Raw genomic sequence first — 15991 nt, forward strand, 5'->3', positions numbered from 1 at the left:
GCACAAGAGATTCTATATGGTACCACTTTATAAATAATCTCTGAATTTAAGCCATGTCCTGACTCCAAGGACCTTACTTTGATTTGGAAGGCTTGAATGCAGAAAGATAAGAAGGAGCTGTGTTACAAGTGGATAGAATTCCAGTCAACCAGTGATGAAAGACTAACTGAAAGAAATATGCTTTAAGGGGAGACTTCAAGGAAGAGATGGAGGGTGCTTACAGCACAGGAGAAGCAAGGCTGTATTTTATGCCCCAGATCCATAAAGATATGTAGGCTTCTAACTTACATTTAAAATCAGTGCACTTCTTTGGTAAGAATCACATCTGTCCCAGAGGATGGGATTCTTACAAGTGGAGTCTTAGTATAGGAATGATTTTTGTCCCAGACCACTCTATGCAGTTGATTCTTATAAATGAAGTGCGCTGTACCTTTGGATCGGGGCCTGCATATTTTATTTATTTATTTTTCAGTGTGAATCGTGGACATACCTCTTAACTTATCAAAACGCCAGTGAGGTGGATCCTTAGCAGGGAGATGCACTTGTTTAGGATGCGTTTTAGGATGAGTGCGTCAGGCAGCTGGTGTATGTGTAAAATCTTGTCAAATGAGCAGGTTCCAGCTGGAGTCCCTGAGACATAATAAACATGGCACCCCAATGGTATTTTTATTGTGGGACTCTTAAAAAGAGCTGAAATGCAGTTTAAAATGCAACTCTCTCCCCATCCCCAAGGGACCTGCTACCCTAGATTTGTAAATCAACTTCTCTTGGATTTTTGTGTAATATCTTATTTAGATTGTCTCACTTCTTCCCAGCCCTGGAGCCAAGGCGGCATGGACCTGGTCTGCTCAGCGCCCTGGGCCCTGCAGCAGCAGCTGGCCGGGCGGGAAGAAGGGGGAGGAGCTGGGAGGGAGAGGCCGGGGTTTGCTTCGCTTTCTCTCTCCTCCCGGGGAACGTTCCAAAAAGTATCCAGCGTTCTGAAAAAAGTAGCGAATGTTCCAAACCTGCAGCAGCCCGCCCGCCAAAACTCAGCCAACATAGGGGGCAGGAGCTGGTGTGGTCAGTGTTACTCCCGCTGCTGCTGCGGCAACCGCAGCTTCCAACTGGGCAAAAGGTGGGGGCAGCTGTCTTATTTGGGCCGCATCGCAGCGACTCCTGTTGCAGCAGGAATTGGCTAATACTTGTTAGCCGAACCTCTCTTCTCCCAGCCACACCCCAGCCCCTGAAACATTAACTCCTTCCTCCGTCCCTAACTGTGCGGGCGAACCAACCGGTCCGGGACGATGCCCAATGACTCATTCAACAAGCCCTCGGCTTCTTCGGACCATCATGCCCAGGGGGGTAAGATGAGCAGCTTCGGGAAAGCCGCCGTTCTGATGGCTGCTACTACTCCTGCCGGAGGTGGAGGGGGTGCCGGGGTCTTGGCTCAAGCCGCCGCCACCGCCGCCTCGGGAAAGAAGTCTCCCCGTCTCCCCAAGTGTGCCCGGTGCAGGAACCACGGCTACTCCTCGCCACTGAAAGGGCACAAGAGGTTCTGCATGTGGCGGGACTGTCAGTGTAAAAAATGCAGCCTGATCGCAGAGCGACAGCGGGTGATGGCAGCCCAGGTGAGCTGGGGATAAAGGGGGACCAGGCCTCCTCGATTGAATCAAAAAAGGGGCCAAGGGTGGTGGAATGTGCCTTTCCTAGCACCTGTCTGAAACGCAGATACTTGACAGGCACACGAAGCTCCCTGCAGTGCAGAGAGAGGGGTTTAAAAGCTCTTATTTCAGGTTGTCACTCACGTGCACAATAACAGTTCCCCCACGGATGCAGGTTCTGCTCGACAGCAGTCACTAGAAAAGCTCTCGCAAGAATATACACCCTGCTCCCCAAAGCCTCTCTCCCCTCAAATCTCCTCCAGTGTCTCCATGTTTCCCTCTAGACCCGCTAGGCTGATGCTTTGCGGATGGCACATCTCTTATTACTCCAGACTGTCCGTTAAAACAGAGACTTGCGGAATTCAATCCACCCTGCACCTCCTCCCAGCCTTTGATTATTTGCCATTATATGGTTTCCATCTGCCATAACTACTAAAATACATTCTTGTTTACAAATAAATTTCATAAAACCTTTAAAACCTACCTAGAGGCCTGCTAAGCCTTTTATTCATCTAAATTATCGGCAACATGTCATTCCCTTCAGATGTTTTGGATAGTGTCCATAAAAGCGTATGTGCGATCTGTCCTCATGTGTGTTTCACCGGTTTTGGTATTTATAAACTGCTCAGAGTATGTTTTGAAAATGAACTTCCAAAGACATTAAATAAGTGCCCACATATATTTGCTTAAGTCTACCTTTGTAGTTTGACCGAGAATTGCTAAGTTTGTAAATGGAGTTGAATAGCTGCATTTCACAGATGTGAAGATAATAATACATACCAGGTTTTCTAGATGAATGGAAATGAATTCAATCATGTTTTACAAAACTAGAGTTTAACGCATGCTTGTTTTTCCCTTTTGCAATCAACAACCTAAACTTGTAACCTAAATCTACAACAGAAAAAGGAAAAATCTTCTGAAGAGCATGCGATCTATTTGAGTTAAAACACCCCAATGAAGTCACGCTGGAGCCATGAAACATTTGTGTTTTAGAATTGGCAAAGAAACTGAAACAGAAACATTTTAAAAAGCAGATTCTTGTCACACACTGTTTTTTTCCTGTTAACAAATGACCACATATTTCCTCACCAGTTTGATATGTATATTTAATTTACCTTATGTAAGCAAATAGTTACTTGTTTTCAAACTGTAAAATATTGATCTAAGTGGATGGAAGCATCTGAACTCATTAAAGGGACCTAAAAGGACCACATATTTTACTCGCTCCTGATACAGACACAGATTCAAGATTTGGGAGTTTAACCTGTGTTGATTGCAGAACCTGGTCCAATATGGTATTTTTATGAAATCTAATTGGGTTTTTTACATATACTATCATACATATTTTGTTTAATCCTCTAACCAATGTAATGAATCAAAGAGTAACACATGATTCTCTTAATAGGAAAACACTTACCTCAAGAAAAAAAATTCTTTAAATTTTGGAATTACAGTATGCAAAAGGAAAGAACAAAATGATTGGATTTTTTAAAACCTGAATAAAAATGCTTTACTTTGCTGCTGTCTCCAGATAATGTGGTCTTGAAGAGCATCCTGTATTGAGTAAATGAATGTGAATGCTTTTCTTTATAAATTGGTATGACATTTTGACACTTTACTTACAGCAGTATTCAGAAGTGGTTTTAGTAAGTAGCGGATAACTCGTATAGCAGATTTTGAATAATTTGTGAATGTATTTCCATTGCAAAAATGAGTAAAAATAAAACATGTTTATAAACTTTAAATTCTATTAAGACATTCAAGATGCAAGATTTCCAATGAAAATTTTTGGTGATGCATTTTCTATTGTCAAATACAACTTCACTTACCCTACATGGATATTTTTTGGAAAAATCTTCTTCATGTAAGATCAGCTAATTTTCATATTTTTGTAGGTAACTATTTAAGTTAATTATCTTAAAAATAATTGGGGATCTGATCAACTCAATGAATGGTGGGAGCAGAATTGAGTTGTAGTTTTCCAGTTTGACATGCTTATTTTTTCTGATGTTTTCTGTGTTTTTAGGTGTACTGTGGTTCATTTCTAAGAGTAAAAAATATTTTTAGTAGTGTTTTAAAAACATGTTTCCCTTGAATTATCTGTTTAAAAAATATTGGCCATTCAATGTCTTATGCTCTTGAGTTGCGCTAGTTTTAAACTTAAAACTGGAAACTAATAATTGGTGCTGGTACTCTGCCCCCCCTGGCTTGAAGGGGTTTCAATTATATACAGGATTTACAGTTTGGTTCAATAGCTCTCAGCACCCCAACTATAAAAATTGTTCCAGCACCACTGAAACTAATAGTAGCTAATAGTTCAAACTTGGTCCAGTCCTGCATGGGAGTAACTTTACCCACGTAAGTAGTCCCATTGAAATCTCAGTTATACATGTAAATGTTTGCAGGATTGAATCCATATGAATCCAATTTTGCAAACCCATGCTTATGTGAGTAACTCTGTGTGTATAAGGGCTTCTTGGATGAGAAAGATTGTGTGGCTTTGAGATGCAACATCCTGTTTTGCATTCCGTACTTGTGCAGTTTTATTAGAATAAATTATTTGCAGTCATTAGGCTTACTTATGTGAGTAAATGTTGCAGGACTGAAACCTATGCATCCGATGAAGTGAGCTGTAGCTCACGAAAGCTCATGCTCAAATAAATTGGTTAGTCTCTAAGGTGCCACAAGTACTCCTTTTCTTTTTGCGAATACAGACTAACACGGCTGTTACTCTGAATTCTGCAAGTGGTTGTCTCTCAGAACTTCCAGAATCCAAATTAACTATAATTCCCTTGCTCTGTGACTGAAGTGTGTGGCTGGTTGCCATATTTTTTAAAACCTTGCAGTGTTGGGGTCAAGTCCCATCCCAGTCCCTGTTCTTGGACCAGGTCATGTACTCCCATTTCCCCCAAATATTGTTGGTTTTAGGAGGTCTTTCTTAGAATACTACAGTGATTATTTTGGAAAAATTATAGGTGCTTTTTTACCTCACTGGACATAATACACAGAGATCCTGTTGTGACACCCTGTGAAAAAGAACCATTTGAAATTGTAAAAGTATCAGTAAAAGTATCAGATTCTGTACAGATTGTTCTCATGCTGCTAGGTAGCTTCCATAATATGATTAACTCCTCTCTGCACATAGGCCTAGATCCCCAAAGGTATTTAAGCTCCTGAGTTTCTTCCTACCACCTGTGTTGATCTCGACCTTAGACCTCATTGTGCCTTATTTGGGACTGCTGTCCTTACCTAACCCAGAGCTTCCTGGAAGTGCTGAATGTTCCCACACATCATTTCAGTTGAATTTTTTTATGTATAGGAGTTAAGATCCTTAAAATCTTCACTTACCACTCCCAATATATTTTGGAATGACCCATTTCCAGCAGGTGGAATCTTCTAGCACCATTCAGCTGATAGGTTGCTGCTAGATTTTGCAAATGAAATTCCAAGAGTTTGTGTTGGAAGATGTTTTTGTTACAAGAACAATTATTAAAAATGCTGCTTTTTTGGGGTACAGCATCATTACAAAAGTAAAGAAAAATAACACTGTTCAATATATTGTAGTATTGAGGGAAAGGGAGGGTCTAGGTAAATTATACTGTGACATCTCAAAAACTGTGCCCCAAAAAATACATGATCACCTCTTGTAAGTTGGAGGGTGATTTCCACAATTCAAATGCAAACATGGACCAAACTGCCACCTGTATGGGAAATCACAGCATAGGGGATTATAAACTCTGATGCCATGTCTGTGCTAGCCAAATGACTCGTTAGTGACAAGGGTTGTTAGCCGTGGGTGCAGCTAACTGCTGTTTAGCTACCACTGCAGACAAGGAGAAATGGTGCTGAGAACTGCAGCACAATGGTTTTCCCCCAGGGATAGACATACCCCTGGTTGTCTGCCAGCGGGTACATCACCTCGTCTAGATATTTACCTACTTTTACAACAGGCTACATAAAAAGCTGTAGCAAAGTCAGTACAAACTAAAATTTCATACAGACAATGACTTGTTTATACTGCTCTAGATACTATACACTGAAATGTAAGTACAATATTTATATTCCCATGGATTTATTTTATAATTCTGTGGTAAAAATGAGACAATCAGCCATTTTTCAGGAATAGTGTGCTGTGACACTTTTGTATTTTTATGTCTGATTTTGTAAGCAAGTAGTTTTTAAGTGAGGTGAACCTTGAGGTAGGCAAGACAAATCAGACTCCCGAAAGGGGTACAGTAGTCTGGAAACGTCGAGAGACACTGCTGTAGTGGGATGTGTGGATGACCTCTCTTTCTGAAGTGGTGCGGAACATGGTTTGTTTGTACCTACACTTGTAAAAGCTATTTTTGGTGCTGGTTGTGACATTTGTTGTCAGCAACAGGTTGTCTACATGAGCAAAACAAGGGTATCGTTTGCTAGCTCAGAGTTTCCTCTGGTTGTGTGTATTGGTAGGCTTGCTGTAGAATGAAGGGGAAGTTCAGGCCACAGAACCCATGGATCTGGGGTTCATTTATGTGGGAGGCATGTGTGTCTTGTTCCATGGTCCTCATGGCAGCCATATTCTTATGGATTCGGTGACTGCTCTTGCCCTGCTTTCCTCCTGTGTGCTATGAAAACTTGCCTGAGGGGGATTCTGGGGCAGCAGCCTGCAGGGCAACCCAAGATCACTACTTCTCTCGGCACTGGCCTTCATGGATCTCCTGAGATCTTCAGACTTGCCATTTCTTGTGGGGCCAGAGCCCCGCCCCCCCCGATGAAAAGCTGCAACAGCTACTTTGCAAGTGGGAGCTTTCAGAATTTCCTGCCCCGCTGAGGCTATGTACAAACACAGGAGATTATCTGTCCCTTTGCCCAGATCCACAGCAAGTAGAAATAAAATAACAGCCAGATATCTTTGAAAAATCTTCTTCCTGCTTTGCCTGAGCGTGACTGTATCACGCTGACCCTGGCTAGAATCTTTGACAAGAATGGTGTGATTTTAGCCAGTACTAAGTATTTAATTCCTGTGCCCCTGCTGAAAACAGAAGACATATTTTTTTATGGCGGTAGCATTTTACAAGAGTCTTTCATCTTACCGATGTAACCTAACTGAAGTTTGCATGGCTATAAATGAAGGTAAATTTTGACCCACGTTGTTTCGTAGCATCTTTTTGCTTTATACCCCTCAGAATGTTATTTCCCCCTTTCATCTCCTGATATTAATAGCCATGAGTTGTTGGAATGTGTGGTATGCCCCTTAGTTTGGGACCAGTGGATAATTTCCCTTGTGTTCATTGTGATCATTGTCTAACGAGAGACTAGACACAGAATAGTTGTTCTTGTTTCCAGGTTGCATTGAGAAGGCAGCAGGCCCAAGAAGAAGAGCTGGGGATCAGCCATCCCATCCCTCTGCCAAGTGCCCCGGAGCTCTTCGTTAAGAAGGAAAACAATGGTGGCAGCTCCTGTTTATTGTTGGAAAACAGCAGCCCGACACATTCAACAAACACACCAACTACAGCATCCACCACCCCATCAGGTAAGGGAGTGGGGGGGAGCGAGGGGGGGTTCTGGTCACTCTAATGAAGAGAGCTTGTTTCAGAGAGATGCTAGTTTTTGTTTTCCATGCTTGTTATAGCTGCAGTGACAGGTCTGCTGTGTATTTCCTTCTCTTTTCTTTCCCACAGAGCAACACTGCTACAGAAAAAAATCTGACAGAAAAGGTGTGTGTGGGGGGGGAAGGGGATGCAGCAAGCAATTTTTCATATTTTTTCTTTTTTCAAAAACATGTGGAAATCAAAATGGAAAATTTCAGAAACCATCAGCCAGCTCTTCTACTGTATATTTGTGTAGGCATGAAACAAGTCTGCAAACTGAATGCAATCATTTCCATTCATATCCGGGATTTAAAAGAGTTCTCTCAACGCCATTGTGGCTGAAAATGAAGCCCCTTGGGCCACATCCACAGCTGATATAAATCATCATAGTTCCCTTGGTGTCAGTGGGGCAATGCTGATTTACACCAGCTGATGATCTGATGCTTTGTCTTTACGAAACCTCACATAATTAGAAATAACAATGGGTCATAACCAAAAGTGAAACCAGCTTCACCGACTTCCATTGTCCCAACTGAGAGAGATGAAAAAGCAAACGAACACGGTGAGAAGGAAACTGGATTTTCGTTTAGGTTTAGTAACCAAGGGGATGTTAGTAATACAGGTAAAGCAATTTGTTAAAAATATATTTGCGAAATGGACATTGTCCTACTAATTAACTAAAAATCACCTCTGGCCAGGGTGCTTCTGTGTGTCAGCTAGCCGGCACCATTGCCCGCTCCAGTACATTTAGAGCTTAATTCCTGCACCTGCCAAATGGAATTGCTATATCCCACGTTGACCAGGCAACCCCTCTGGGTCCAATCCCTGTACACACAGAATAGCAATTCCATGATTTGCGTGTGTTAAGAGGGTATTGTTTTGGGTTGTGTTTAGAAAAATTGCTTGTTGGAATTAACAAGTCAGATTTTGTTTTCATTCAGACAATCCTGTTCGGACTCACGGTCAACCAAAGATGATCTTTTCATAAAAAGAAACATATTTGGAACACTGGGTTTTGTTTGTGGTGGGGAAGGCTGGTTAAGGATTAAAACAGCTTGTGAAATCACTTCCAGAGATTGAGGTTAATTCAGACAAAAGAGGGGGAAAACTTACTCAGATAAATCCAGAAAATGAGATCACGTTGCAATCAGTGAAACACTCAGGAACTTCAGCCTCAATGGATATACAATGGAGTATTTAACCTACTCAGTTTTTACTGCAATAAAAACGTGCATTCAGCACCCTTGGTAATATTATAAAAATACACAGATCCATAAAAAGATCCTCGGAAAACTTTATGCTGGACTGAAAAATGTAAAGTGTAAATATTGCCAATTTAAAAATCTTTAGAAATGTTTTAAAGATGTCAGTAAAGGACTAATTAATTATAAACATCTTTCAGGCCACTCTTTTTTTAAGCGGAGTGTCTTTGTCAGTGTGACAGATAATTACGTTCTTCAACATAATAGCTCCATGTTCTTCTTTAGCATTTTAATAAATAGCACCATGTAGGCAGCAGCATTGATAATATTGTGCTTAGACCTTTGAAAAGTAGATGCATTTCCAACAAAAGACAAAATAGGGGTCAGCATTCCTTTGCCAGAAATGAATTCAGAAATCATGTACAGCATCTGGTGATCAAAAGTTTGGCTGAGATTTTCAAAAATAGGAGCCTATGTCATAGAATACCAGGGTTGGAAGGGACCTCAGGAGGTCATCTAGTCCAATCCCCTGCTCAAAGCAGGACCAATCCCTAATTTTGCCCCAGATCCCAAACGGCCCCCTCAAGGATTGAACTCACAACCCTGGATTTAGCAGGCCAATGCTCAAACCACTGAGCTATCACTCCCCCCAGAAATAGAGTCATAGAATATCAGGGTTGGAAGGGACCTCAGGAGGTCATCTAGTCCAACCCCCTGCTCAAAGCAGGACCAATCCCCAATTTTTGCCCCAGATCCCAAATGGCCCCCTCAAGGATTGAACTCACAACCCTGGGTTTAGCAGGCCAATGCTCAAACCACTCAAAGCACCTAAATAAGACCCTGATCCTCTAAACACTGACACATATCCATAACTTCAAGCACATGCATGGTCACATTAGTGAATTCCTGGCCCAGTTGAAGTAATTGGGAGTTCTGCCATTGACTGCAGTGAAGTACTGTTTTCCCTATTGACTTTGATGTGACTACTCATGTCCTTCAAGTTAAGGATGCACATAAATATTTGCAGGAGTGAGGCCCGAGCGGCCTGATTTTCAGCACTGTGCACTTCTATAGAAGTCACTGTTCAGCACCTTTGGAAATTAAGTTTCTTAGCTGCCCAAATTGAGATTTATGCACCTAACTTGGTCTTTAGTTATTTTATGTGTGTGAACGTTTTCCTCCCTAGATACAAGTACACAGGTGCACAGGTATATGTGTCTATATTAACATATATAGATTAAACTTCCTTTGCAGGGGATCTTTATATGGTTAAGATGATGCCAGCCCTAGTATGAGAGCTGCAGAGAATCTTCCCCTTTGCAATCCAGGGTGTTTTCAGGTATCCTGCACTTGTGTTTAACCAGTTTTTAATGTTACTCTCAAGCGAGAGTTTAATAAGTCACCTGATTTGGAGACGAAATGAGTGAATTGCGCGTTAATGGAATGAGGGGACCTTGGGGGTGTGGAAAAGCAAAACAAAGGGGGCGGCAGTAAGGAAAAACTCCACTTTTAAAAATAAAGAGTCTAGGAATCCGATTTTGGTGACCAACCATATCATGAAAGACCCAAAGCCTTCAAACGTGCCATGTGAATGAAACATAATGATGGCTTATGGTGAATCTGGTATGTACTTGGGCGGCCACAGTGCTATTTTTAGTGCACTAGCTTGCAGAGAGCTAGCACATGTCTGTCCACCCACACTGGGAAGCTCCGTTCCAGCTGTGGTGTAGACATACCCTAAGAAAGATAGCAGGCCCTGCCTCACTCTCATGAAAAGGAACTGCAGGGGTTGAATAGGGCTGGTTCATAGCAGCCTGGTGAGTGGGCCCTATTTTGGAAGTGGTGTTGTTGTGCCCCAGAGTCTAAACTTTCACTGAAAATAAAAATGAAGTCCTTAGCTCTGACAGTTGAAAAGATAACCTTCCAAATATGAATGGAATATAATTGATGGAGCGGTGCATGCCTGGGTTTGCAGGCAGCCTGAGCTCTGAATTCTGAACTGCTCCCCTTCATCTCCTTGGCATTAGGGAGAGAGATTGCAGGATGACCCTTCCCCAAGGAATGTGTGGGGAGGAGAGAGAGGTTGGTCAAAGAAGGGAGCGGAGATAGAGGAGATAGCCCAACACACCACTGCATACAGCCCTTCCCAAGGACAAAAGCCCTGTTAGTGCCCCACTGTGCTAGGTTCTGTACAAACACATAGTCCCTGGCCACCCTATATAGATGAGACAGACAAAGGATGGAAGGGGCAACAGAAACACAGCGTGGGGAAGTGACTTGCCCAAGGAAAGATCATACAGTAGGTCAGTGTCAGAGATAGGGTTAGAAGCCAGGTTTGCTGAGTGCAGTCCTCTCCACTGGATCACGCTGCCTGACCTTTCACAGGGCCTTTTTTGTATGTAGGTGCAGCTCTTTGGAAAACAACCATTTACAGTAGCAGTCAATGCTCACTGAGTCAAACCATGCCCTGAGCTGGAGGCAGACTGCTTTCACTGCCACGCAGGAGAACCATGTGGACACCCAGGAGGACTCCTGTGAGGACAAATCTCTCTCTGTCGAACATTAGTACATAGTACACAGGAGGTCATAGTGACAGTTGTTAATTCTATTCCTTATGCAAGCTGTTGGCTTTAAAGGCTTAGTAGTTTTCCTTTTGAACTTCATCAGGCTGCACATAGTTTGTGTGTGAAAGAGTCACACAAATCAGATAGGGTGCCAGGGAGAGAGGGACTTTCCTCATTGTATCCATTTTATTGGCAGGTCAGAAATCTTATGACACCTTGAGAAACCAGAGACAATTTTTCAGACCTCTTGCGACGCGCCGTTTTCAGAAAAGAGGCAGAATGAGGCGTATTGGCACTAGAACAGCAGCTTGCCCATGTACCGTTTCGGTCTTGGTGACAGTGTTTAGCTTGAAAGGTGCTTATTATCTTCAGAATCAGAAAGAAAAGAAACATGGGAGTTTGCAGGATAGTCGGCAGGAATAGCATGGGAGCAAATGAAACAGTTTGGCAGGACAGATACAGAACTTCTGTAAGCAGGTCTCATTGTTACTGAGCAATTTTCCTGAAAAAGTATCGTCTGGTTTAACTGTAGTGCACAGATATTGTAATGCTCAGTAAAAAGCCAGGATTCAGGAGCATTTAGAGCAACAGTGAGTTCCTCGTGTTTTGTTTTGTTAATTAAATGTAGTGGGCAAAATTCGGAGATGAGTCTTAGGGGAGACTGAGCTGATGTGATTGTACCTTTCAAATGGCCTTTCTTTTAGTCCCAGAGTCATCTACGTTCCCCACAAATGTGATATCCCTGTACTTCTTTGGTTTACATCAGAAATGCAGAGCCATGAAATGAAGGTTGCAGAGAGAGCTGCTCACATGAAAGGAAGGAATCTCACATCATTTTCATGGAAGAAATGTAATAATTTGTGCCCTCATTTTGCAGTTTTGTCACACGTTATGCCTTGGCAAGTTGGGAGGTATGGGCGTGACATACACATTGAGGAGACCAGAAGATGCTGTAGGATACTTCAGCTTTCTGGGTCTCCCCCATGTGATGCAACTGAGACTCTGCCAAGACTTAGCATACTAAAGCTCGACCTACTTATCACCAGGCAGCTTTACACATTGTGGGCTGCTTCTCTCTGTTAGGTCTCGTACAACCTTAATCAGGGCATCATTTCTTTGCCTCCATAATGACACTGGTTCTGATCAAGTTAAATGTACCATTATTAGCACTTAGTAATCCATTTCCAGGGTCGAGCGCACCTAGCTCAGTGGTCTCCAGTCCTGATTAGGGGCATCTGGGTGCCACTTGGGTATAAATATTTGAAAGTACTCCAATTTCATTTCAGATAACACATAGGTTTAACAAAATCTGTAATCTTGCCAGTATATAGGAGAAAAGGTCCAGATGAAATACAGAACCGACACTTTGTTAATGTCACTGGACTAAAAAAATTGAAGGTTTAGTTCATTGTTATTTTTCCTTTTGATACATTTATCATGAATGATGGAAACAAAGGTGTTTTCTTCATATTTCACTAGGTAGGACCTCCCTTTATTAAGAGACTGTTGGCGGATTGGAATGGTTTATCTACATATTGTTAGGTAGTTATGTGGTTATTGGTCCACTGGCAAAGAAGCATTTAAGTGTTTACAAGTAGAGCCTTGAAGATCCGCGGATATCTTCTTTATAGCATCCGTGTTTGTGGATATCTGCAGACCATTTTTGTGGATTGTGGATATAGATGCGGATAAAATCTCCCCTTTACCCTTTAATTTCCTCCTTTCCTTCTTTTCTGTTAGTCTTTCACTATGTTCATGCTTAAACAAGAGGCTGTGTCGGGGTATGGAGGAGTAGGTTCTTATGCCCCTGTATGGGTACCCAGTCCAGTCACAATTAGCTCTAAAACAAAGGAAAATTTAGGCAATGGTTATTACTGATGAGCTATTAGATTGTGAGATAGTCTCCCAAGGGAACTGGAAAAAGCCCCATTGCTTGGGTGATTTTCAAACTGGACTGGACAAAGACCCATGGAAAAATATGGAAATGGACAATCCTGCACTGCCAGGCATGTGGGCTAAAGAACCTGCCAATAATAGCTCTTTTCTATTTCTGATTTCTATGATTCAGTACTGGATTTGTAGGCGGTATTGGACAGTGGGATGGATGTGACCTCAGAGTGCACAGCCATTGCAACAATGGCAAGTCTTCTGCTTGCTGTGAGTTCTCTATACAGGGGATACCTCTTGTCGAGCAAGTGAGGTACTACTGGTTCTCTCTTTGTTGCTTTGGTATAGCCATATTGAGGAATGCCGCAGAGACTCCTGAGCATCTCCTTATTAAAAAGGGCATAGATAAATCTGAGAGAATCAAGAGAAGGGTGGCAGAAATGATGTACGGCTTGTCGAAAAGGAGACTAAGGGTGGATATTACAGTCTATAAATATCTGAGCAGTAATAATATGAAGGAGGAGGAGTGATTATTTACAGTACTTGAGACCGCATAACAAGGAGCAATGGCTTGAAACTAAAAAAAGGAAAAAATTAAATTAGACAGTAGACACTTTTTTTCCTACCTGGAAGTGCAGTTAGGCAATAGAATGACCTGCCTAAGGACAAGGAGGTAAGTGAAGCATCGTAAGCATAGGCCGCGAGTTATAGCCTATGCTCCACCAATATTGAGGAACGTGGGCCCAGCTTCACCAATGTTTGGGCTTATATTTTCAGAGCCGTCCTGTCCACAGGATGGACCGGGGCAACTGCCCCGGGCCCCATGCTTTGCGGGGCCCTGTGCTTCAGGGGCACCCTGGGTCCAGGGCGGCCTGGGGGGCCTGGTGCTGGCAGCCACGAGCGACCCGGCCCCAGCCTGCCCTGCCCTGCTCCGCCTCTTTCTGTCCCTGCTCCGCCTCTGCCCCACTCCACCCCTTCCCCCAAGTCCCCGCTCCGCCTCTTCCTGACCCTGCTTTGCCCCCATTCCACCCCTTCCGCCAAACCCCAGCCCTGCCTCTTTCTGGCTTCTGTCCCCGAGTGACATTGGGAGCCAGTGGGATGGGGCAGAGCGGGGCGGAATGGGGCTGGGTCGGTCGCTGCCGCCGGCTCCAGGCGCCTCACTAACCCTCCCAGGCCGGCCTGGACCCTGCGTCCTCCTGAAGCACAGGCCCCCACAAAGTGCGGGCCCAGGGCAGTTGCCCTGGTCTGTCCTATGGTCGGGACGGCTCTGCTTGGACCCATTCTGGGCCCCACCAAAAATTATACAAACCTGGTGCCCATGATCGTAAGAGGTGTTTAGGACAGAGGTGGGCAAACTACGGCCGGCGGACCACATCCTGCCCGTGGGCCCGTCCTGCCCGGCCCCTGAGCTCCCAGCCAGGGAGGCTCACCCTTGGCCCCACCCCTGCTGTTCCCCCTCCCCCTCTGTTCCCCCTCCCCCGCAGTCACACCGCTGCATGGACAGTGCTCTGGGCTGCTGGGCGGCGTGTTCCTGCAGGGCAGTGCAGCAGTGTGTCCGGCTCTGGCCGGGCGGCGCGACTGCCAGACGTGCTGCTCTGAGCGGCACGGTAAGGGGGCCGGGGCCAGGGGGTTGGATAAGGGGCAGAGGGTTCCGGAGGGCAGTCAGGGGAGAGGGAACAGGGGTTGGATAAGCGTGGGAGTCCTGGGGGGCCTGTCAGGGGGCGGGGGTTTGGATAGGGGGAGGGGCTGTCAGGGAGTGGGAGTCCCAGGGGGGCCTGTCAGGGGGCGGTCAGGGTCCCTGGAAGGGGGCGGTCAGGGGACAAGGAGCGGGGAGGGGTTGGATGGGTCGGGAGTTCTGAGAGGGGCAGTCAGGGGGTGGGAAGTGGGAGGGGGCGGATAGGCGGTGGGGGCCAGGCTGTTTGGGGAGGCACATCCTTCCCTACCCGGGCCTCCATACAGATTTACATATATATATCTCCCTCGCTCCCTCCCTCCCCTAAATCCTGAAGTATCACATATGCTTGCTTAAGGCCCAGACAACATTGTGGAAATACTAATGCAGCAGAACTATAGCAAGACTGAAATTGTCCAAGTGGAAATCTTGGGTAAAATGTTCATGACTTTCTTTTCCAGTTTTCAACTTGCTTGAACATTTCTGATGAAATTTCAAAACTTTTTGAAAAACTAGTTAAACAATGTGGGGGAGATAGTGGGGAGGAAGGTCGCTAAAAACTGTTTTCCCGCCAACTCCAGAGAAGAGCTTGTTAAGGGGATTCGTCACCCTGATGCATATGCTGGGGAGAGCTGTCTGCATTGCCATATGGAAATGGAGGAGGAGCCAGTGGGTTTGTACACAGTGTGAATGCACTAGGGCCATACTTCTCACTGGTGGGAACAGCGAGCTGCATCTGCTGCTACGCCTCTAAATCTTGCTGTGGTTGGCCAGGGGCTGGATAAGTGTGTTTGGAATACCCAAGGCACATGCTGGTGCTGAGGCTCTTTTCCCTGGGTCCTGCTGTACTTCAGAAGTTTCCTTTTACTAGGGCTTTCTTTGATTAAGACAGGGGGGAAATGCTGATAAATTATTTCCTTGTTTTTTTCAGAACATTATGGTGGATCCTCTTTTACTTGGGCTTCTCTGAGTCTGCAGCACCTTTTGGAACAGCGTTTCTGACATATAGTGAGATTTTCAAAGGCACAGATGAGAGAGATCCTCAGCTGGGGTAAGCTGTCATAGTGCTCCATTGACTTCAATGGTGACAATTTACACCAGCAAAGGATCTGCCCTAGGTGTCTGGCTCCCGTTGAAAGCCAGTGGGAGTTGGTTGCCTGTCTGTGCTTTGTGCCTCTGAAAATTGCCCCCATAATCTGATATTGGTAATAGATTTGCATCTGTTCTTGGCATATGTTATAAACACTGAGACAAAGAATTTTGGTCCATTATGATTTTTTACAGGGACACTGTATTATTAATCTCTCCGTGCCTAACCTCTTGTTCCTTCCCGTGCCCTTGAAATTTTTCCTATTATTTATCTGAATGTGTGGTGTTTTGCTAATGTTTGTTGGTTTTTTTAGAAAAAACAAGATTAAAAGTGGAGACTGCAAGATTATTGCACACTTTCTTA

At 44.2% G+C, this 15991-nt stretch overlaps 1 protein-coding gene across 1 annotated transcript in view; it reads left to right on the plus strand.

The window, feature by feature from the left end:
- Positions 1 to 1283: 1283 nt before the first annotated feature.
- Positions 1284 to 15991, plus strand: part of DMRT1 (doublesex and mab-3 related transcription factor 1) — an 85448-nt gene continuing 70740 nt past the window's right edge. The window contains exons 1-2 of the mRNA XM_077816418.1: positions 1284 to 1607; positions 6969 to 7155. Coding sequence (XP_077672544.1) covers positions 1284 to 1607; positions 6969 to 7155 — 511 coding nt within the window. The remainder of the gene's footprint in view (positions 1608 to 6968; positions 7156 to 15991) is intronic.

This window comes from Eretmochelys imbricata, chromosome 5 (genome assembly GCF_965152235.1).
Source record: "Eretmochelys imbricata isolate rEreImb1 chromosome 5, rEreImb1.hap1, whole genome shotgun sequence".
NCBI lineage: Eukaryota > Metazoa > Chordata > Testudines > Cheloniidae > Eretmochelys > Eretmochelys imbricata.